Here is a 23,389-nt window from a genome sequence, read left to right as displayed (position 1 = left end):
ATCCCCCAGCAGCCTATAAGCCTATAGCAGCATATCAAGGGGCTGGACCAGGGCAAACCTGATTCAGCCCTAACTATAAGCACTATTAAAGAGGAAAGTCTTAAGTCTATTCTTGAATGAGCTACGGGTTGCTAGTTCCGGAAACGTGGGCTGACTCCTGACAATATGATGATTATGATATTTTCATAATTATTTCAGGTGGTGTTTGAGTTGTGTGGAAATGGCTTACTGATTCTTGTAGCCCAAGTTCTCTTGTTTAATTTGATGTACAACATCAATATATTTGCTCATGTTTATTATAAGGTTTTACACAGTCTAACTATAATGTGTAAATCGGCGCCCAATGTTAAAGGCAACACGTCTTTAAGCGGCCTCGTTGGGATGGGGTCCAAGAGACAGGGAGACGGGTTAGAAGTAGAAACCGTTGAAGACAATTGGTCAAGGTTGATGTGAGAAAAGCATCCAAATATACACCAGGCCATACGGCCGTTCCCAAGGCCACTCCACTTGATGACAGATCGGTACTGGCTGAGGGCAAGAGATCATCAGTTTCACATGGTTTTCATTGAGGAAAATCTTACCCATTCTGCCTTTTAGTTATTAATGGAATCTTGGTAATCTTGAATGAAAAATGTAGAAAACATTGTATTTATAAGTTGTGTCTGTTTATGGTTATTTATAGGATATTTAAATGATATTGTCGTCTGTGGTTACATCAATCCAAAGAAGCAAGATGATTTGCATGTGGCGCTCTTGTTAATGCAAATTGCCTCGTGTGAAACCAGATCCACGGACAGATGGTGAGTCATACACTAATGACCCTTTGGCTCTAAACCAAAGGTCCAAGGTTGCATCGGGTCAGTATGGATCTTTACATCATCATCATCATCATCGTCATCATGTGTGTCTGGGATCATGTCCATTGTTCCGGTGATCTGATGTACTTGTGGTTTGAGTGCGTGTCTGTCAGGGACTATGCACATAAAGGTTGAATGACGTCAGCAGCGGGTCCAGTCAGTGGGCAGACAGCGTCTCCTCCTCCCAGCTGCGCTCCTCGTGCTCCGAGGTAAGCGTCCTCACTGTTCCACACATGCAGCGGTGTGTTCGATGTTCCCAGTATCCGCTCTTCATGGAGACTGGAAGGATTTGTGAAAGTTAGTGACCCACCACTGCCACTTGTGTCTCTCCAGGAGGACTTGTGACCCGTTCCGTTACCTCTCTGTTTTCGGGACTAACGCCATGGGGAGGTTAGATGCGCTCGTGCAGTTTAATTTGCTCACATGGATCAGAGAGGAGAAGCAGTCGAGGAGACTGTGTCTCTTCGTGGTTTTCGTCGCCCTGCTCTTGGACAACATGCTCATGACTGTGGTCGGTAGGTGCTCTCCGGGTGTTTTTTCCACCTCCTACATCTCTGCAAAGTTGTTTTGTGCAACAGGTGGTGCGGTTTACCAAGTGTGTCCAAATGTGCCCAAGTGTGTCGGATGATAGCGCAGCGCGTTGCCGCACCGATCAGCGCGTGGACCGAGCTGTCCATCCTCCTCCGTGCTGCATGTAGTAAACTGTCAACGTATAACGACGTGCTCAATACTGTGTGTCTAAAATATAGTGCAAGTGGCAGCTCACCAAACTGGAACATGGATTTTTTTAAAACGTATTTATTAGATTCAGTTATAAGATCTAACATTGAAAACTACCAGTTCAAATATGAAAAGCTCTCCATCTGACGCTCCAGAGTGGAATATCCCTCAATATGCTGATGCATCCAGTTGATGACATAACAATAGGCTATTATGATAAATAATATATATATATTACAGTGCGTATCGATCGGCTGTTGTTTTCTCAAAAGCTGTTCTTTGTATTTAAAGTATCATCAATCATCATTTCTAAGCGCTATGTATTTAACACAAGCGGCAGCCTGGTTATACCTATAATTAATGACTCATTTACCCCTGAAAGCACGCCATGATTTCCGCTGTTTATTCCATTAACGCATAGTTTTACATCATTATCAATTGCAAAATGAAAATGATTTAAAGGGGTAAATGAATGAGCTGGTTAAGTTAATGACGTGCAGCAGCATCAACAGTGCACTGTTGTTTCTGACAGGCTCTCACAAATTATCTTTTTTTCTACTGTGTTGATGATTAGTTTGTAGCTTTACTTTTACCACCAATGCCAACAGTCTGGCTAATACTTTGGGAGATTGATTACTAAACTAAGACTTGTTAAAGACTTGTTTAATCTCAGTGTACGCTCAGAGATGATTGGCAGGTTTGTCAGTTGTATATATATTGAAAGGGTGTGGCATTATTGGTATGCTCCTAATGTGAGTCAACAGAACCAGTTTTGAGAACATAGCCTAATAAATATAGTGTTCATACATATTTAATTTTCTTTTAGGGTTGGGTGTGTTAGGGTTGTGTGGTGTGGAGGACCCAAACGCACGCTCACGCAGCAGACTTTAAGATTCAGGATCTTTATTTCCATAATGGATCGGGAAGGAAACAACTGCAAAGAATAAAACAAACAAAACAATGATCAGAGTTGACCAGCTGATCAGGAGCCAGTCTTCCCTCGCTGGAGTCGGGAGGGCAACTCAACCGAGCTCAAGTCCTTGCTACCCACGGGATCGGTAGAGATCTGGTGATTCCCAACATGCAGTAGGAACCAGACTGGTGACCGGAATGATCTGACAACCCGTCAGGGAATGCCATGGTCCTTAAAACAGCTGGCGGCACTTAGGGCCACGAGCCCCAGCTGAGCCAAAGGAGAGGGGCGTGGTAGTGGGCGGAAACCGGAGGTGGAGACTGAAGACTGACAAAAGCAAAACATTAAGCACACAACAACAAACCGGACAGGAGGGGAACAAAGAGGGGAGCCAACACTAACAACAGACAGGGATCCCAACAGGGTGCTGACCATGTCGTTCTATGCTGCTCCCTTTCTACTCCCATTTTCTGGTCTGCTTAAAACTCCCCAATAAGGTGACAGACAGCCATAAAAATCGTTCGGAAATGCCCCCAAAAATATTTTTGCAGACTAATAAATATATGCTTTAAATTATCTAGGCTGATACACTAAATGATCAACGTCAATGGCACCATCTAAGACTTAATTAAAGCGCTATGTTTTAATAACTACAACTTTACATCAAAAATAAATATTCTAGGGGTAATCTGCATTGTTCTTCACGTATTTAACGAAATTCAACCTGAACTTCTGAACCTTCTCCGAACACCCAGTACAGTAAAGGTGAATGGAATATTTTGTGGCAGTCAAAGATTTAAAACGTGACAATCTGCAATGAACTGGGTACTCTGGAGTAATAAAGTTCATTGCAGATTGTCGTAGACCTCACTGTCAACGGTTCCATGATTACTGTGAACACCAAGGCGGATTGTTTCTTTAAACCCCCGTTGGTTTTGATTCCCATGTAAACATTTAATTTGGTTGGTGGCATGAATAAATACTGGGCTTAACTTTGATGTTTGTTCTTGTTGTTTTCATTTCTCTGTTAAAAAAACTAAAGAAATTACGGCTTCATTTAGGTTTCTTTCTTTCTTTCGGGTAGTCCTCGTGGCTCACCTTTTGAAGAACCCTTCTTGGTCTTTGCAATGACATCTCGATTAGCATCATGCTAGTGAGCATCAGTCAGTGTTTGTGTCGTATTTCATTGCATCAATTTCCTCTCGCCTCTCTATGCCCGCTAGTTCCCATCATTCCCAGCTACCTGTACGCCCTGGATCACCCAACAGACGTGACGTTGAAGAACGACACCATGTCGCAGCAAGGTCCTCCAGCAGCCTTCCACAGCATTGTGTCCTTATACGACAACACCGTGAGGTCTTCTGGCTCCAACGCCACAGCTGGGGCGACTGCCATGGTCCCTACGCCTCCCGCTGCTACAGAGCTACCAAACAACTCCACCGAGTGCCCCAAGTCTAACCAGCTGGCCAATGAGAACGTCAAAGTGGGATTGCTTTTCGCTTCCAAGGCCACCGTACAGATAATTACCAACCCCTTCATAGGGCCCCTCACAAACAAGTAGGTTTTTGTGTGTCTCTCTACATTGAAGCTTTGTTTATTTAGAAAGCTATTTTAATCGGGAGGGGGAAACGGGTTAAGAGTTTTTGCAGGCAACCTGAAATATTGTTGCTGCCTTCGTTATAGCAGCTTCAAAAATCTGTGTCACAGAATGAGTATAAGCCATCGAAACTCAATCATCCGTGTTTGTAATTTCTTATCTTAAATCACAGAATGCAATTTACTGTAGCATACAATTCAATAGTCAGCATTGTTCACGTTTTTTACATCATTAAGTCACAAAAAACACGAGGATAGATCAAATAGTGAAATGAAATGTAGGGGGTATAATGTTTGACACAGCAATTGAATTGAGATGGCCCCTTGTGAAAAATCTAACTTGAAGAGCCAGTTCCATTTCCCTTGTAAGGTTTGTTTTGAACATCGGACTGTTGGGTTCTCCACTGACTTTTAAGTCATGCTCTTTCCTACTGCTTACTTCAGAAATGGTCAATTTTAACATATATACCATGTACTCTATGCAACGTTGGTGTTGGGCTCATTTAATCCATGTGAGGAACATATTTAGAATAACTACAGTGATGGTCTTACGTAACATTTAATACAGACCGGGGTGTGTATGTTTTGACACGATGCAAGAAATGTAGGGGAACCAAAAAAAGGAAATTATTTTATTATTATAATATTTTAATTATTAGAAGAATGCATTCATTCAAAGCAGAATGACAAAGGACAAAGTAAGGATATCACAGGTTTCCTTTCAGGCCACAGAAGCGTCCTGCTAGCCCCAATATGTGGTTCAATATTCTCAAGTTTGGAAAGCTGGCTGGAGGTCAAGACGAATAACATTTATGGTCTTATCAAATTTCATATCAGCCACAACAGAGCCAACCCAACTGAATCTAATACAGCGGAAATCCTGATTATGTGTGATTGCATGTGTGCGCATGTGCACTTGTCTGTTTTCTTCCATGGATAGCTAGAGGAGGTGATCAACTTTCAACCAACACAGCTGAGCTCCTGGTCAGCAGCTGATTACAGGAATTAGGTGCATGAGAGCAGAAGGTGAGCCTCAGGAGACCTTGATCACAGGCAGCCACATATTCCCCAACTTTACGTGCTTTATGACGAATCCAGTCCTGCGTATCCCAGGTTGGCAGGAGATGAGTCGTGTGAGCCCAATGTATAATCTGAGAATTGAGGGACATGGGGTCAAACAGGTCTCAGAAATAGGTGGCCAAAATGAGTCTCCTCCGTAGGGTGGTTGGGCTCAGCTTTAGAGATAGGCTAAGGAGATGAGTTTCCTCTGTAGGGGGGTCAGGCTCAGCTTTAGAGATAGGCTAAGGAGATGAGTTTCCTCTGTAGGGGGGTCGGGCTCAGCTTTAGAGATAGGCTAAGGATATGAGTTTCCTCTGTAGGGGGGTCGGGCTCAGCTTTAGAGATAGGCTAAGGAGATGAGTTTCCTCTGTAGGACTCAGCCTTAGAGATAGGCTAAGGAGATGAGTTTCCTCTGTAGGGATCAAACTTAGAGATAGGGTAAGGAGATGAGTTTCCTCTGTAGGGATCAGCCTTAGAGATAGGGCAAGGAGATGAGTTTCCTCTGTAGGACTCAGTCTTAGAGATAGGGCAAGGAGATGAGTTTCCTCTGTAGGACTCAGTCTTAGAGATAGGGCAAGGAGATGAGTTTCCTCTGTAGGGGGGTCGGGCTCAACCTTAGAGATAGGGTAAGGAGATGAGTTTCCTCTGTAGGGATCAAACTTAGAGATATGGTAAGGAGATGAGTTTCCTCTGTAGGGATCAAACTTAGAGATAGCATAAGGAGATGAGTTTCCTGTGTAGGGCTCAGCCTTAGAGATAGGGTAAGGAGATGAGTTTCCTCTGTAGGGCTCAGCCTTAGAGATAGGGTAAGGAGATGAGTTTCCTCTGTAGGGCTCAGCCTTAGAGATAGGGTAAGGAGATGAGTTTCCTCTGTAGGGCTCAGCCTTAGAGATAGGGTAAGGAGATGAGTTTCCTCTGTAGGGGGGTCGGGCTCAACCTTAGAGATAGGGTAAGGAGATGAGTTTCCTGTGTAGGGGGGTCGGGCTCAACCTTAGAGATAAGGTAAGGAGATGAGTTTCCTCTGTAGGACTCAGTCTTAGAGATAGGGTAAGGAGATGAGTTTCCTCTGTAGGACTCAGTCTTAGAGATAGGGTAAGGAGATGAGTTTCCTCTGTAGGCCTCAGCCTTAGAGATAGGGTAAGGAGATGAGTGTCCTCTGTAGGGCTCAGCCTTAGAGATAGGGTAAGGAGATGAGGTGGTTCGGACATCTAATCAGGATGCCTCCTGGGCACACCATTGGATGTTTTCCAGACAGACTCAGACAGACAGCTAATGAAAGTGAAGAAAAATATAGGTTGTATAAAAATAAACTGACTTCCATTATGCGATCAAAGAAGACGGAATACTATAATGAAATACCACAGAATAGTAAAAATAGCATGCAAGGGAAAGTACAAATCTAAATGTCCATGTTTTTTTCTAAACAGCTCTGATGCCACTGTGGACGATGTAACAATCATGGTTGATGATTTCAGTGATTCCTTTGTGGGTGTTAAACCCCTCTGGCCAACACAATTGCGGTGCCTGATAAACAAATACGATTTGTTTCATAACCTTATTAAGGAAATGATCAATTGCATGTTCTTTTGTGAGGTAAATTGAATTAATATAATTGAAATTGTAAATAGATGAAAAACAAAAGATTATCTTACATAAATTCTATTGAAATGATAGTGATTAAAGAAGTCATTGATTTTATAAAACATTTTTAGGACCTCTGACATCTGAAATTTGTAATCCGTCTTTTCTAAAAGGGGCTTTTCCTAATTATTTGACGATAATATCAATATTTTAAAATTAGATAAGCATTACTTGGATAATTATAGAACGGTATCCCTTCTTCCTCAACTTTCAAAAATATTATAGAAATGATTTGTGCAACAATTGGATCTCTTTATGAGTGCAAATTAATTGTTGAGTAAATATCAGTATGAAGTTTAAAAACATTTTTTTCATTTTCAATTTTCTTGAAGGTAACTTCATTAATAAGAATATAGGATAGGCATATACAAGCATTATGCTTCTGCCTTTACCTTTTCAGTCATATTGTATACTAGATTGTATACAGGCTTTATTTATTGTATTGTGTGTGTGTGATGGCTGAAGAAAACAATACTACGACTAGTACTATTTGTTTACTATAATATATAAAAATACATTTTTGCAAGGCAGGTGGATATTGCTATGGTAGTAAGGTGCGTGATTGTCCATGGATGTTAGAATTCAGTGTCCATTGATGGTTAAATATATATTATAATGTATATTTTATCATCCATTATTAATGGTATTATTATATTGTTAAATTATCATATAATTGACTGTATATTAGGCCTATTTAAATGTATATTGTATTCAAATTATTTATATTAATAGTAAGGCTATTGAGACCATGTGTCTTAACTTGTTAACCCTAAGCTAGCACTAACAAACTACACCTATCCACACTGAATGGTGGCAATATTGAGAAAGTCACAGAGTACAAACATCTAGGTATCAATGACGCGTTTATATTTAAACATCATATTGAAAATCTCATCACCAAACTGCGGCAAAAACACTGATTTGTGTACAGAAACAGAGCCTCCCTTGCTCTTAGATTATGGTGATGTGGTTTACAGACATGCTGCCGCGTCCTCCATCAACTCCCTACACGGAGGTCATCATTCAGATCCCCATGAGCTGTACAACACATTTGGTTGGTCCTCTGTGGCACAGAGACGTGATAAACACCTGTATCTTTTTATACATGAATCCCTTGTTGGACATTCACCTCTAACATCTCTGCTGAACTGAAACACAGGACCCTACCAGACTCACTTTACTGTCTGCTACATAAAGTCCCACAGGAATATTAGTTTTTGTGCACCAAAAGCATGAAACATTTTCAAGATAGACACTCTCACTACCCCTGAACACTTCAAGACCATTTCACCTCAGTGTGCAATTGTGTTCACTGAGTTGTGTCCTCTAGTGGTTGGATTTGTTGGATTCTGTATTCTGTGTCATCGATGCAAAGAAGGGGAACCTCAATGATTCTCAAGGCTTACATAAAGCTTTGAGAGAATGAATGAATGAGTGTGATTGGCTGTGGCGCTCGTCGATGGACAAAACGCCTTCCGAAATATTCTTCAACTCCATAAAGGAAAAGACTGTTCTCGTGGTACATAACATATATATGTGTGTATATATACTTAATTATCCTTTTCTTATTTGTCTTTTCGCTGCAAGTGAAGCCCCTACATTGTAAACACAGAGCCAGTCTGAAGATTTAAACGTTAGGACAGAAGGAGAGATGTGTCTTGTCTCAGATGAGCACTCAGATATGCTGTAATTGATGCGAGGAACATTAGCGGTTCTTAGTCACCTTCTCCTGACAGAGGACAATACAAGGCAAGTCAAGCATGTCAGGTATCTATGGGGGAATACAACAGCTCTGATGTGCATGGCAGCTTTTAGCATTTTAATGAAAGAAGATGTTGTCACCCTCTTTCGGTTAAAATGTCAGGCTAACAATTGTAACTGGCAAGAATGTGTCATGGACATTTCTACATGTGCCCTGTGTTCATGGCGTTACTTAACACTCATTTGCTATTTATTTGGACCATTTGGGCTTTTGGTATTACTACAAGGTTGTGTTACTTACCTTATGCATACTTGGTGTACAGCAATATCAGCCCTTACAGGCTGAAGCACTTTTCATTTAAATAATCAGCAGTCCTCCACAACTTCAATCATTTACATTTATTTGAGGTGTCACTCCTTTAGAAAGAGAGGATAAGCTGAAAAGAAAGAATTTCAGCGTTGATTGAATCCATTCATTGAATCCATTCATTGAATCTATATTTGTGGAGCCATCTCAAACTAATTACTGCTCACCGTCTTTTCGTCCCTTTAGAATAGGATATCATATTCCCATATTCGCTGGCTTCTGCATCATGTTCGTCTCCACTCTCAGTAAGTAGCGACCGACATGTCGTAATTACCAGAAGGTCTGAACGCTCGCATCACGCCTGACGTCTCGTTTGTGTTTCTGTCGTCTTTGCTGTGAAGTGTTCGCCTTCTCGTCGAGCTACGCTCTGCTGTTTCTGGCCAGATCGATGCAAGGTGTCGGCTCCTCCTGCTCCTCCGTGGCTGGTAAGGCCTCCTTCTCTCTCTTCTTGATACTCGTATCCAATGGAGCCTTCGTTTAAATGTTGCATTATGGGATGTTTGTAGGCTCAATGTTACGAGGCAAGATGATCCCATGGAAAGAGTGTAACGTTTGCTTTCTTCGATGCTCCAATAGCATAAAGGAAGGTCTACTTTATTCAGCTAATTGAATGTGTGGTGGAAGTGGTTATCACGACCATTCAAATGGCACCGACCGTGTTGTTAAAGTCAACGTGAAGCTGAACATTGTGAATTAAAACTCAACGACTTTAGGTTGAGGCAACAAAACGACTTGGATCACGTTTGAGGTTCAAATGAGTACGTTTGTTTTAATTTATGAACGTGTCGTTAATTTGCGGTACAGAGTTATGGTAAAGCAAGTCGACGCTGACTTCCTGTTTCACACAGAACACACCCAGCGGTCTCCAGGGTGAAAGTCCTGTGATTGTTTGACCCACACACACACACACACACACACACACTCAGTCACTATTTCTACTACAAACCTACTGAAATCTCACAAACAAATGGCGTGGAGGTCTCTTGCTTGGTCATGAGTCAGAGAAAAAAAAAGAAAAATGACACGCGTGTAAATTATATTCACAACCCGGAAGAATTCAGCTATCTGTGAAAAAATTACAGAAAATAGTTCCCGTATGTTATTGAAAATTTAAATTTAAATTCATGAAGATCTAGAGAGGTCTTGATTCAGATCATTTTGGGGGACATGGAGGTTTTTCTGTTATTAAGTTGACCCTCATTGATATAAACAGGGTGGACAAAGTAATAGAGACACCTGTCACGATATCTCCCAACACATGTCTGCCTGCTGCAGTTTGTATTATGGGTTTTACCATCAGTACACTACAGTAAACAATGTGTCATATCATCCTCTGGAATTAAGATGATGACGTACTGCAACTCTCCCTTGAACTGTCAATATCAGTGATTGATTTTTCATGCGTGAACAACACAAACAGCGTTCAACATTACCCTACACTATTTACACAAAATACTTTTGCAAAGGAAGTGGCATTCTTCTCGCTATATTAGGCTCAGTCAGCCCAATAAGGCAAGCTAGCTGGGAGCTAATTACCAGAGATAATATTTATTTGAAAGTGTTGGAAATCATCTAACAGCTGAGCTGCCAAATGTAGTTAGAAAGGCTCAGGAGGAAAGGTATTGTAAAGCTCCTTATAATATGACAGTATAGTATGGGTTTGTAAAAATACAAAATATAAAAGAAAACACTAAAGGAAAAAGACGTCAGCTAAATGCCCATTTTGGCATTCCTGGTTTTTAGTTAGAAATATCATCGTCATCATGAAACCTCAGCACGCGTGAATGATAAATGGTGTATCCCTTGTAGGATCTGCTGCCCTGTATCAGTGACCATGTGTGACATTACATGTATGTGACACTAAAAATAGTATGCTGTGTTATAGAAATCAAAGCAGAAGAGTCTTGATCAATAAGTTCAAACCTATGTAATAAAAGACTGTTGATACAAAGGAATATAAGCGTGTTCTTTATGTTCAGAGAAGTTTACAAAGCCACGTATCTCAGAGACCGTGGAAAGGACTCACGCAGACCTGAGTCCGCCTTTCATTTTTAAGTGCTCAAATCAAAAGGTGAGTTGTTATCTGTGTTCATCCAGTTTCAACCGGATCCACAGCAGACAGGCCATTGTTCTAAGGAATAATGAGAGCTCTCTACAGTCAGAAGTAAGATCAGGGTTTGCACTTTTTCATATCACAATCAGCAGATGGGTCATATCTGGAGGACTTTCCGGGCTAAAGGTTATTTTACCATTACAGTTGTCATGCAGACCCTCTTCATCTGTGTGTTTCAGGGATGGGAATGCTCGCCAGTTTGTACACGGATGAAGAGGAGAGAAGCAAAGCCATCGGGATTGCCTTAGGAGGTCTGGCATTGGGAGTGCTAGGTACGTACACATATGCATGTACACTGTGGCTCAGAAAGGTGGAGCGGAATACGGGTGGTTCGATCCCCAGCTCCACCGAAGTGTCCTTGGGGAAAAGATGCTGAACCCCAAATTGCCCCTGAAGCTGTCTGAAAGTATGTGCGGATGAGCAATAGTTTACATCCTGATGTATGAATGTGTGAATGATGACATGCAGTGTAAAGTTTAACTGCCACGTGCCATGTAGAGGTTTCTGACCTTTACACAAAACATCAGTGTAGGCTAGCTAATTAATCAAACTCACATTTTTCTTATAAACAAATGAAGATGTGTACTCTGTCCATGCAGCGATCTCTCATTTTGAATCAACTCGTTTCCAAAAACTCTCCTAAAACGTTTGCAACGTGAGCCGTCAACTGCAGTGATTTTATAAAGTGGACCTCGCCACAAACTGACCCCCCGCGTGTCCTCCGCAGTCGGACCCCCGTTTGGCAGCGTGATGTACGAGTTTGTTGGGAAGACCGCTCCGTTCCTCATCCTGGCGTTCCTGGCTCTGTTCGATGGAGGTACGGTTGCATTGTTTCTTACATCCAGACCAAAAGTAGTCACGGTAGCAGGAATGGTCAAATAATGTAATTGTTGAACATAGTTTCATATATTTTTGAAACAGTACCTTTTAGATATCAAAGGCTTAAATTACGTTGATTCACTGTGTCTTCACAGCTCTGCAGCTGCTTGTTTTTAAGCCCAACAAGATCGAACCAGAGGTGAGTTTGTTTTTCCTTGAGATCTCATTCCCTGAACTTCATTTTACTTTAAGATGACCTGTACAGCTGCAGGACATTTTAAAGGCAATATTTGTATTTGTATAGTCAATAAAAGGGTGGAAAGAAACAGAGAAGGTGGGTTACATGCAACAAAACCCATGGCTTGCACTTACTGTATAAAATGAACGTCAACTGCAAAGTGCCTGACATTAACACAGGGACAAGTTAACCCCTGACATACTGTGAGGGTCAAATCTGACCCCGTTTGACATTTGACAGCAGTAAAAATCCCCTAAACGTCATTCTTTTAGCCTGAAATCTGACTTTTCCTAAAGTGATCCAAATATATTTTTAAATGTTGTACTTTTGTACAGGTGCTACACATTTTTGTACACTCAGGTTTCGGCTTTCAAATTTGACCCGTATCTATCTCAGTGTGGGTCAAATCAAGGAAAATGGTGGTTAAAGGGACTCTGTGCAGGCCATGTGTGTGACAGTGGTGACCGGGTTCAAGGGAGCCGTCTGTGTTCCCACGACATGCCCAGGTTCCCACAGGCGGACCCTGCTGGTCTTTGAAGGGGAATGGGGGGATCTCAAAACAGTGGTTTAGTGAAACGACATAGGAGTGACCATATATGGTGTTCAAAGGGGGCCAGATCTGCACCTGCAGTGTAACACAACAATCTACAAAGTAACACATTTGAATCCATTTGGGTTGGGAGGGTTCATTAATGTTATGACACCTGCTGGTCAGAACATAATACACTCTCCCTGCTCTCTGAAACATTTATTAAGGATGAATCATACATTTATTAATGTATTATTCTAAATAGATCTAGTTAAAATTTGGTATAGACACTTACGATGAGGGAATTCTTCGCCTGGGTCAAAATTGACCCGAACTCAGGCATTAAATATTAACAGTCAGGATCCAACCAGAGATTCTGCAATTCATTTTAAGCAAATGATGTGAATTACAGCGACAAAAGGGAATTCTTTTGTCTGAATGTCTCTTTTCTTTGAGCTGTGGTGTCAGAATCAGAACGGTTTATAACAGACGGACATAATGTAAGTTTACAAGTATATTATTATAGTGGCATGTGTACATGTATATTAATAGAGAAAAGAGTCAATGGTATAATTATCTATGGCAACCAGGATGAAACAGCCAATTAGAAGGCTATTTGAAAAAAAAATTTAGGAAATGAGCATTAACGAGTGGTAATTTATGACAACACAGTGCATGAGTTTTAATGCAGACCAATGTAAAGAAATGGAGGAGCTCGTAGAAGTCAGCCATGGTTCTGCTTCTCCTTGTTGTTGTTCTGCGTGGAGATTACATTGTAATGATGGTTGAGGTGTAAGAGTTACCAGGTGAAGGGAACGAGGGAGGACCAGGTGAAGGGAACGAGGGAGGACCAGGTGAAGGGAACGAGGGAGGACCAGGTGAAGGGAACGAGGGAGGACCAGGTGAAGGGAACGAGGGAGGACCAGGTGAAGGGAACGAGGGAGGACCAGTGAAGGGAACGAGGGAGGACCAGGTGAAGAGAACGAGGGATGATCAGGTGAAGGGAACGAGGGATGATCAGGTGAAGGGAACGAGGGAGGACCAGGTGAAGGGAACGAGGGAGGACCAGGTGAAGGGAACGAGGGAGGACCAGGTGAAGGGAACGAGGGATGACCAGGTGAAGGGAACGAGGGATGACCAGGTGAAGGGAACGAGGGAGGACCAGGTGAAGGGAACGAGGGATGACCAGGTGAAGGGAACGAGGGATGACCAGGTGAAGGGAACGAGGGATGATCAGGTGAAGGGAACGAGGGATGATCAGGTGAAGGGAACGAGGGAGGACCAGGTGAAGGGAACGAGGGAGGACCAGGTGAAGGGAACGAGGGATGATCAGGTGAAGGGAACGAGGGATGATCAGGTGAAGGGAACGAGGGAGGATCAGGTGAAGGGAATGAGGGATGATCAGGTGAAGGGAACGAGGGATGATCAGGTGAAGGGAACGAGGGAGGACCAGGTGAAGGGAACGAGGGATGATCAGGTGAAGGGAACGAGGGAGGACCAGGTGAAGGGAACGAGGGATGATCAGGTGAAGGGAACGAGGGATGATCAGGTGAAGGGAAAGAGGGAGGACCAGGTGAAGGGAAAGAGGGAGGACCAGGTGAAGGGAACGAGGGATGACCAGGTGAAGGGAACGAGATGATGATCAGGTGAAGGGAACAGAGAGTGTGTGACATACAGAGAGTGTGTGACATACAGAGAGTGTGTGACATACAGAGAGTGTGTGACATACAGAGAGTGTGTGACATACAAAGAGTGTGTGACATACAGAGAGTGTGTGACATACAGAGAGTGTGTGACATACAGAGAGTGTGTGACATACAGAGAGTGTGTGACATACAAAGAGTGTGTGACATACAAAGAGTGTGTGACATACAGAGAGTGTGTGACATACAAAGAGTGTGTGACATACAGAGAGTGTGTGACATACAGAGAGTGTGTGACATACAGAGAGTGTGTGACATACAGAGAGTGTGTGACATACAGAGAGTGTGTGACATACAGAGAGTGTGTGACATACAAAGAGTGTGTGACATACAGAGAGTGTGTGACATACAGAGAGTGTGTGACATACAGAGAGTGTGTGACATACAGAGAGTGTGTGACATACAAAGAGTGTGTGACATACAAAGAGTGTGTGACATACAGAATCTGTATGTGTAACCTTTTATTTTAATTCTCTCGGCATGAGCATTAATGTCTCTCATAGTGTTTTGTGCCTTTGTCCTCCACAGAGTCAGAAGGGGACCCCGCTGTTGACACTAATGAAGGATCCATACATTTTAGTCGCAGCTGGTAAGAAAATAATAGCAGCACAGTGGATGTGAGGAAACCTAATGTCACCACACTTAGGAGGAGCATCGGTGGGATACTGTCTTTCGTAACGGTGCTGGGAAAGAGCATGCACAGAACCGTACCCAGATCTTGTTTTCAGGGACACACAAAGTCCTCTATTTATTTATTGGTTGCTGGCTGGCGGTGGGAACAGCGGACGTTAAGAATCCAGGAGAGTTCCCTGATCTTCCTTCTGCAGGTTAAAGTGGGGCGCAAGGTTATCCGCTCGCCACTATTCTTTGGGTTTTCTTAAAAGCAACAACGTTGTTCTGCGCCTCCGTCCACCAACCAGAGTCACTCGGACGACACGGAGTAAAGGTGGCGCCGATCTATAGAGTCTGAGTGACCTCAGGGCCGTATCACAGGGGTTCCTGGTGGTTCCTGTGGCCCTTATCCAATGAGGCGCCAGTGATGTGGTTTAAACCAAATCTCACACATGTTGCCGACTGAAGGGGCAAGGCATGGTTCTAAATATATAAATACATATCTATATATATATATATATATATATATATATATATATATATATATATATATACTGATTAATAATCATGGAAATGAGATTTCCTCTGAAAATCAAAATCCTATATTGTTACTCAAGTAGAACGTATAGAGCTACAAGTTGAATGCACTCCAATCCAAAGACTTTCCAAATGGCGTCTTCTCCTGCAGCAAAGCCAGAGGTCGGATATTATGACCTGCTGTTCAATGCACCGACAACAATAAGAACCTTTTATTTGTGACATGTCAGTATCCCAGTGTCTGTTGATGCCTCTCGCCCCGGGGCTATTCTGGGAAAGGATGGAGTCCAATCTCTGTCTACTGCCTAAGCATTGTGCATACAAGTGGGTTAAAGACCAGGAGGGGGGCTATTTACTCTCCGAGGCTAACGTGGTTAACAATAAGGCCACTCACACAACAGCCAGACGGCACACTCGCCTCTCTCTCCGACCCGACACGTAGACCTCGGCTCGGCTTCACCTCGCTGCCGTCCTGGCATCCAGAAAGAGCCGGGACAACATGTCCCTCTAGGATCTGGGATCAGATTGCTTCCAATGGGGTCCACTTGGGTCTGCAAACGGACCTGAGAACAGGCTCACTTTGAATACTGCATGACATGGTAGACTAATATTTCAAAAGACATTTCACTGATAATTGCAAGTAACAAAGATTTATTTAGAGTCTTAGATCACCAGAAGGACCAAATCCAAATATTTTAAAGGCTATGACTATGAATTAACTGTACGGTGACCACCTGTACCTCACTGGTAAGCTAATACAAATGCGTGTGGCAGGACGATTGCATTGACAGTAACATAGAGAGCAGGCTGTGCTTGTATGTGTGTCTGTGTGCTGGCGGTGGAAGTTGGAGAAGTAACAAATAAGGAGAAAAACAGACCATAATTGACACTGCGTCAATCTTCCTCTCCAGGTGCCATTTGTTTTGGAAATATGGCCGTCGCCATGATGGAGCCAACGCTGACAATCTGGATGATGCAGACCATGTGTTCCAGCGAATGGCAGCTAGGTATTTACAGGAGTGCTCACTCAGAAAATACACACTATGTAGAATATACGCCGAAATGTTTAGGTTTAATAATTCAATCATACGTTTGTTAATGAGGTCATAGTTGGTGTTACACGAGACTAGTGTTATGCTGTGTTTTTCATTTTGTGTCCTCACAGCCCAACAAAACACCACCACTACGACCTCAATGCTCAAACATATCGTTTAATTAACACCTCGATGACAGTGACAACAAAAACTGAAGATGAAAGGACCATTTAAGTGTTTTGCATTGTTTAACCTCCATTAAAAAAAGAGTGTATATACTTGACATCACTACCATGTTCCAAAGCATAGTGCTTCAGAAGTCTAATGTTTTTACAGCCCCGTCTAGACAACTGACCCTTATTCATTTTAACAAAACGCGATGTAAGTAGTCCATCGGTGTGGAAATTATTTAAAGACTTGTTTTCTTGTTGCCGTGTGCGTCAGCTGACAGGAAGTCAACATGGTGCTGTTGCTTAGCAATTCCAATGAATCGGTCTATAAAACAAAATCTACGACTCCATCGCAGACTTTGTAAAAACCTGTGATGTAGAGTTGATTCGTAGTAAAATTGGCTAAAACAGATATCCAAAGAGACGGGGCCCTGAATCTTGGGTTGAAATGTCTTTCTGCCACCAAAACACAAGTGTGATATCAAAATATTTGAAGCACCTTCCACCCATGTGACAGTCAGTTGGCATGTGGCATTGAAAAGTACTGTCCTCCATGGCTCCCCCACAAAGGGCTTACAGTCCGTTATACTTTATACCCCAAGTCAAGGTCAATAGAGCCCTTGCGCTGCATTGAAAAACTACCCTAATGATCAAAATGTACTACAAGTATAAAAGAACGTACCCGTTCACCCTGTGATACCGAGAGAAGACCCTACGAATCGTTTTTTACTTTCTAAACATGTTTTACTTATAGTGGCTTGGCAAAAGTGTCATTGCTTTATCCTGCTAGATCTTTTCCATAAAGACGCTCCCGGCCGTCTCTACTGTTATTGGTTCGTTCCAGTCGGTTGTGTATGAAGTCTAGGTCAGATAAAAAAGGGTGAGTGGGAAACAGGATATTAGGGTGCCATGTGCTGGCAGGTGGGAAGCACAAGTCTTCATTACAGACAATGGGAGATGTACAGCAGCTCAGTGATGAGGCCCTGATAGAGATCTGCTTATCACCTTCATCTCTCTCATCTGTGTGTGTCTGTCTGTGGCCCAGGCGTCGCTTTCTTACCGGCGTCCATCTCCTACCTTATTGGAACCTACATCTTCGGCAGGTTGGGGCTCAAGATGGGGAGGTAGGGAGAGAAATAATCCTTATCTGTGCTCTTCTCCCCTCTCTCTCTCTGGATGTGATATCTGTTTCCGCTCCTCTAAATGAGTTTTCAGTGTTTGTGAGGCTGGCTTTATTGAGACCTCGATAACACAGGTTACTCACAGCATTGGGGGACTTATGTGTGCATGAGAAAGAATCTGTGAATGAATTGTGTGTGAATAGTTTCAAAGACTATGTGACATGTAATGAATAACTCTGTTGCCTTAATATGGACATTGCAGATACCAGATTCCATAATGTTTTTGCAAATGTTGTAAGATGGCGAGTCAGGTTTCAACCACCTAATTGCAATGCACTTAATACTTAACATAGCAGCCCTCTGGAGTCACATTAAGGACTATACATTACAAAGTTTATGAAACTGTGAGATTTTCTTCGTAACGTGTTCACCACAGAAAGGACTAAATGCGCTGCTTTTGGTGCGTATACATAAAGCACTATATGTGTTTCCATATAATAAATCACAGTAGAATTGTGGCTGTGTTACCCGGAAGAAAAGGGGGAATGTTTGGATGAAGGGAATTTCAGCAATATATAATATAATAAGTCATGATGGTGATTTCCAGTTACATTAATACCTCGTCTCCACATATTTCCTCACCTCCATATTAAACTTGTCATGAACTACCAATAAAAACTACTGCCAATAATAAATACAAATTGCTTATAGAGATATGTTACCTAAACTGTTTATTCTAAGCTATTAAGCATTATCTTTAATATAGTGTTGCTATTCGTTGGGGAGACTTTACATAACTGGGGAGATGAACCTTCTGATGTAGAAGCAGGAGGATCCCAGTCCAACTTTAAGCAGCACTGACTCGTCCTCTCTCTCTTACAGATGGCTTTGTGCTTTCATTGGAATGATCGTGGTTGGAATCAGTGTAATATGTGTAAGTATGAGGCATTAAAGTGAATATTCACACTCCAGCGCTGGGGGGTCCCTAAACACCAGAAATGTTTAAGATAACTGAATTCTAAAGAGGATTTGTAGGGTGTATAATAATAATTATTAATATTTAAATACATTCAGAAATATTTCCTCAGCCAGTAGAAACACGACAGTAGAAAAGTGTTTATTTTCTCAAAACCAGGTTATGATTTCCATGTACAAAAAAGGGTTGAGTGGGTTGGAACCAGTATTTTGACTTTTGTGTTTCTCGGGTCAAGATGTTCTCCTTATGTTATGTATGTTGGTTAGTTAGCTAGGTAGTTAATTAATTAGTTGGTTAGGTAGCTAGGTAGTTAATTAATTAGTTGGTTAGTTAGCTAGGTAGTTAATTAGTTAGTTGGTTAGGTAGCTAGGTAGTTAATTAATTAGTTGGTTAGGTAGCTAGGTAGTTAATTAATTAGTTGGTTAGGTAACTAGGTAGTTAATTAATAATTAGTTGGTTAGGTAGCTATGTAGTTAATTAATTAGTTGGTTAGTTAGGTAGGTAGTTAATTAATTAGTTGGTTAGTTAGGTAGGTAGTTAATTAATTAGTTGGTTAGTTAGGTAGGTAGTTAATTAATTAGTTGGTTAGTTAGGTAGGTAGTTAATTAATTAGTTGGTTAGGTAGCTAGGTAGTTAATTAATTAGTTGGTTAGGTAGCTAGGTAGTTAATTAATTAGTTGGTTAGTTAGCTAGTTAGTTGTTTACTCTCAAAGGAAGACATGTCCTGATATTGGTCTCTGTGTTCTAGGTTCCATTTGCCAAAAACCTCTCCGGTCTGATTATCCCAAACTTCGGTATTGGTTTGGCTATCGGTAGGTCTGCTGAATGTAATGGTGCGCTACACAAGTGTGTGTCCCTCTGAGTGTGTGAGACATGTGTTGTTTGTGGTGTGTTACAGGCATGGTGGACTCCTCTATGATGCCCATCATGGGTTACCTGGTGGACCTGCGACACGTGTCTGTTTATGGAAGTGTGTATGCCATCGCTGACGTGGCGTTCTGCTTTGGATTTGCTTTCGGTAAGAAGGAACCTAAAAACATGAGCAATATTTTAGGCAATTAATCTACAGGCTATGATACCTCCAAAGTGAATTTGAAAACAGACACGGAGAGTCCAATCAATGTCCATCTTGTCCAAATAATGAAATGCTGGTGTCATTGTAGTAGCTTATGTGTTTCTGGCCTTGATTTTATAGTTATTCAATTTAATCCAACATATCACACGTTCTCACCCCAATGCATCACATACTGCAGCGTGGTCTATGATGCTCTACATCCCCCTCTAGCAGCAGTTTTGGACGTGTCGGGGACGGCGTGGGAATATATGCTATACGTTACGCGCATAGTGACTTTTCAAAATGAACGTGTCATCACAGGAAGTTAGGTTTGGGCAACAAAACCACTTAGGATGCGTTCCCATCGCTCAGCAGTTCAGCACACTGTTTTCCTAAACCTAACTAAGTGGTCAACTTCCTGCGTGAACGGAAGTTTAATCTAAAAAGAAACAACGCCTGTCGGGCATGAGCGCATATTGACACGCCGGCACTGACGCAAAACTGACGGAACAAGGGAACGAGGTTGGGAGCTGACGAGCACCGAGCACGCTGCGGTATTTGACTGGTCGGGGGGAGTGTCAGCCAAACTAAACCAGCGTGCGGTCTGTCCACGACTCATGCAGGTCCATCTATCGGAGGAGCCATCGCCGAGAGTATCGGCTTCCCCTGGCTGATGACCATAATTGGGATCGTGGATATTCTCTTTGCTCCTCTCTGCATCTTCCTCAGGAGTCCACCGGGACAAGAAGAGAAAATTGTAAGATCCAACACACACATCAAATCCTACATATACACAAAAGAATATTGAAGCTCTGGAAGACGAGGTCAACAAACATAATTATTAGGGTTTTCTAATGTGGATACATTGGTAGTTTTTGGATAGATGATAAATTGAGACTATTTTTTCCTTCATTGCCTTTTAAGTCTCAACGATGTTGCTCTGACATGCAGTTATATAACCAAACCTCAAAAGGTGCATGAAAAATCCAAAAGTCAAAGTTTTAACGTGCCAAATTAAAACTATCAAAAAAAGAACTGACGCAGAGCCGGTGAAAAGACAATGAACTCTTTTATTAACAGTTTATTTTATATCTGCTAGATATTGCATTATTATTTCATAACTGCACAGTGGCTAAAATTTAAAATGTATAATTCACAAAAGAAAAGAAGAGACACTGTTTCAGGCTCCTCGCTGCTCAACAAGCATTTCAAAAGAAAAAGAAAGGAAAACAGGATAAAGAGTCTTTAGATTGAAACTATATCAACATTGTCAATCATATAAAACAGAAGGCTTATTGTTTTCAAAGCCCGAAAAACAGATTAGATTAGATTTGACTTTATTCATCCCCGAGAGGAAATAAAAAATAAAATAGCAGGGCATATTACATTTAAGAATTCAAATAATAATAAAGGAAATGAAAAGATTACAATTACATTTACCAACACCGTCACCAGACATTAATGTCGAAACCCATTCTGAAAAACCTTCAATGGAATTATTTCCTCAACATATTCAATATAGTCACATTTAAGTTTTCCATTCTCCTTTCACACTATTTCTGCTGAACAGAAGATACAGTTACATATAACCATTTTACTATGAATTAAGATTTAAACACCTGAGTAAAAGATCCCAAAGGCAATGAAAGAAAGCTTCCTTAAGGTTTACATGTGTATCTTATAACAATGTTGTTATAAGGGACTTTTATAACCGCATACGCTGACATGTATGAATGCATTTTGACGTTTCTATTTGGGGAATAACAGAAACACAGACTCTGGTGTTTTCAGCCTTTAACGATTGGACTACAGCAGTGAATGCCTCCATCATTGGACACCAGTTGCCTGCATGCACATGTCCATCCTGCATGCTTATGACTGAAGCCCCTCGTGCTGCAGCTCCATCCCTCTGCCTTCATAATGTCCGTCTCCATGCCGCTGTCATCCATCACCTCTCTCCTCCGTTACATTCTGTTTGTATTCACCGCCTCGGATTTATATCATCTTCCCCTCCATCAGTATGAGCCTCGTTCACTCAATCCCAGAGAGATTGGCTGGATTCTGACCTCATGAGGTGAACTTGGTTATCAAAATTAAATTTAACGAAATAGTCCAATACAATTTGAACATTAAAAAAAAGCAGGACAAAGCTAAGGATTTCTCTTGAGCCGCTGGTGTCGAAGAAGACGGACTATGCATACAGCTCCTAGAATGTGTATTTCTGTAGTGAAATTAGAACATTTCAATTGGTGGGCTCTGTTTTCATGCTGGCAACAGAGCAAAGTGCCTCTGTTCATATTGTACAAGTGTAGTGTAGAGAGACTAGGAGAGTTCTGAGACTTATGTATATGTATATATATATATTAGTCTATCAAAATAACGATGCAATGCTACTCAACAGTTACACTGCAGTAAGGTGTGACCACATATTACATTTTGTATTTTTGTATCTGCTGCTCTTAAATTAAATCAAAATAAATGCAATACTTTCAAACTCTAACACAGTGGCCTAAGTGCCCACTTAATAAATTATATTATGTTATGTTTAAATCTGTAAAGTTGAACAGTATGATGCATGTAATGTATTTAACATCAGGATGAAACAAAGGTTGAAGAGGCAGAAATAAAAAATAAAAAATGTAATTGTCCCAAGACTAATAACAGCATTTTAAATATGATCCTTTCAGCGTGTGACATATCATAGTCAGCCTCCATATTGTTTTATAATGCATATATTAGAGCTGCAGTATTGCACAGACAGCCCCCTCTTGCCTAATGATGCCCGAGCTGCTCGCACACCCACTAACTGCACCTCAACACCCATGAATAGAGCCCTGTGGTGGGACCCCGGGGCCCCCGTGTTCAGACTCCCCAACACCCGATAAAGTTGGTCTCTACGGTCGCTTAGAGTGCCAGAAATGACACGTTGAGTCCTCTACTAGCTGTAAGAAACAGGGTCTTTTTGACATGTGATTTTCCCACGAGAAGTTACCTAAAGTGAGGAGTTTTCTAATTTTACACATGGGGGCTTTAATGGCTCCAAACATAACTTCAAACTACCTTGAATGAAGCTTGTCCCACATCGAAGGATGATAGCAGTATCTACATAACCTGAAACTCACAAACAACACTCTGCAATTGTCTTTTCAGGCTATTTTGATGGACTCCAACTGTTCAATGAAGACACGGTCCTACTCCACTCAGGGGACGTGCTACCAGGGTGAGAACATGGATCCAGAATATGACGATTATGATTAACGGGACACGAGCCACGCAGGTTAACCCTTCAGAGGATCTATTTTGTTGTACAAAAGAAAAAAAACTGTAATTTAACAAAACAGGCCAAGATATTTCCATGTGAATGTGCCCGCATTCTGTCTTCACTGTTCTCTGTCCTCTTAGAAGTTGTACTGGAGCAAACCAAAGTTGTTCTTGATCTGTGGTTGCAAGCGCATTGTGTGAGAGATATTTTTTTAGCCGACCGCCTTATTCAGTAGAGAGATGTGTCAAAAAGCACTTTTTAGGTAGTAGAAGTACGCGTTGCCGGTTTATTTTGGATACAAATCTTTCTTAATTTATGTGTCAGCTATTAAAAGTCTCCTTTTTATTTACTGTACGTCCATGATGCT

At 41.7% G+C, this 23,389-nt stretch overlaps 1 protein-coding gene across 1 annotated transcript; it reads left to right on the top strand.

The window, feature by feature from the left end:
• The first annotated feature begins 1,239 nt into the window (after positions 1 to 1,239).
• Positions 1,240 to 23,018, top strand: slc18a2 (solute carrier family 18 member 2). The gene is given in 15 exon segments (XM_034552103.1): positions 1,240 to 1,372; positions 3,714 to 4,047; positions 9,041 to 9,099; positions 9,196 to 9,279; positions 11,147 to 11,239; positions 11,695 to 11,784; positions 11,942 to 11,985; positions 14,785 to 14,845; positions 16,317 to 16,412; positions 17,655 to 17,733; positions 18,613 to 18,664; positions 19,455 to 19,544; positions 19,547 to 19,724; positions 20,384 to 20,517; positions 22,911 to 23,018. Coding segments are annotated over 15 exon segments (1,635 nt in total).
• Positions 23,019 to 23,389: the final 371 nt, after the last annotated feature.

Source organism: Cyclopterus lumpus, chromosome 15 (assembly GCF_009769545.1).
Source record: "Cyclopterus lumpus isolate fCycLum1 chromosome 15, fCycLum1.pri, whole genome shotgun sequence".
NCBI lineage: Eukaryota > Metazoa > Chordata > Actinopteri > Perciformes > Cyclopteridae > Cyclopterus > Cyclopterus lumpus.
This window is presented reverse-complemented; position numbering and strand designations above follow the sequence as displayed.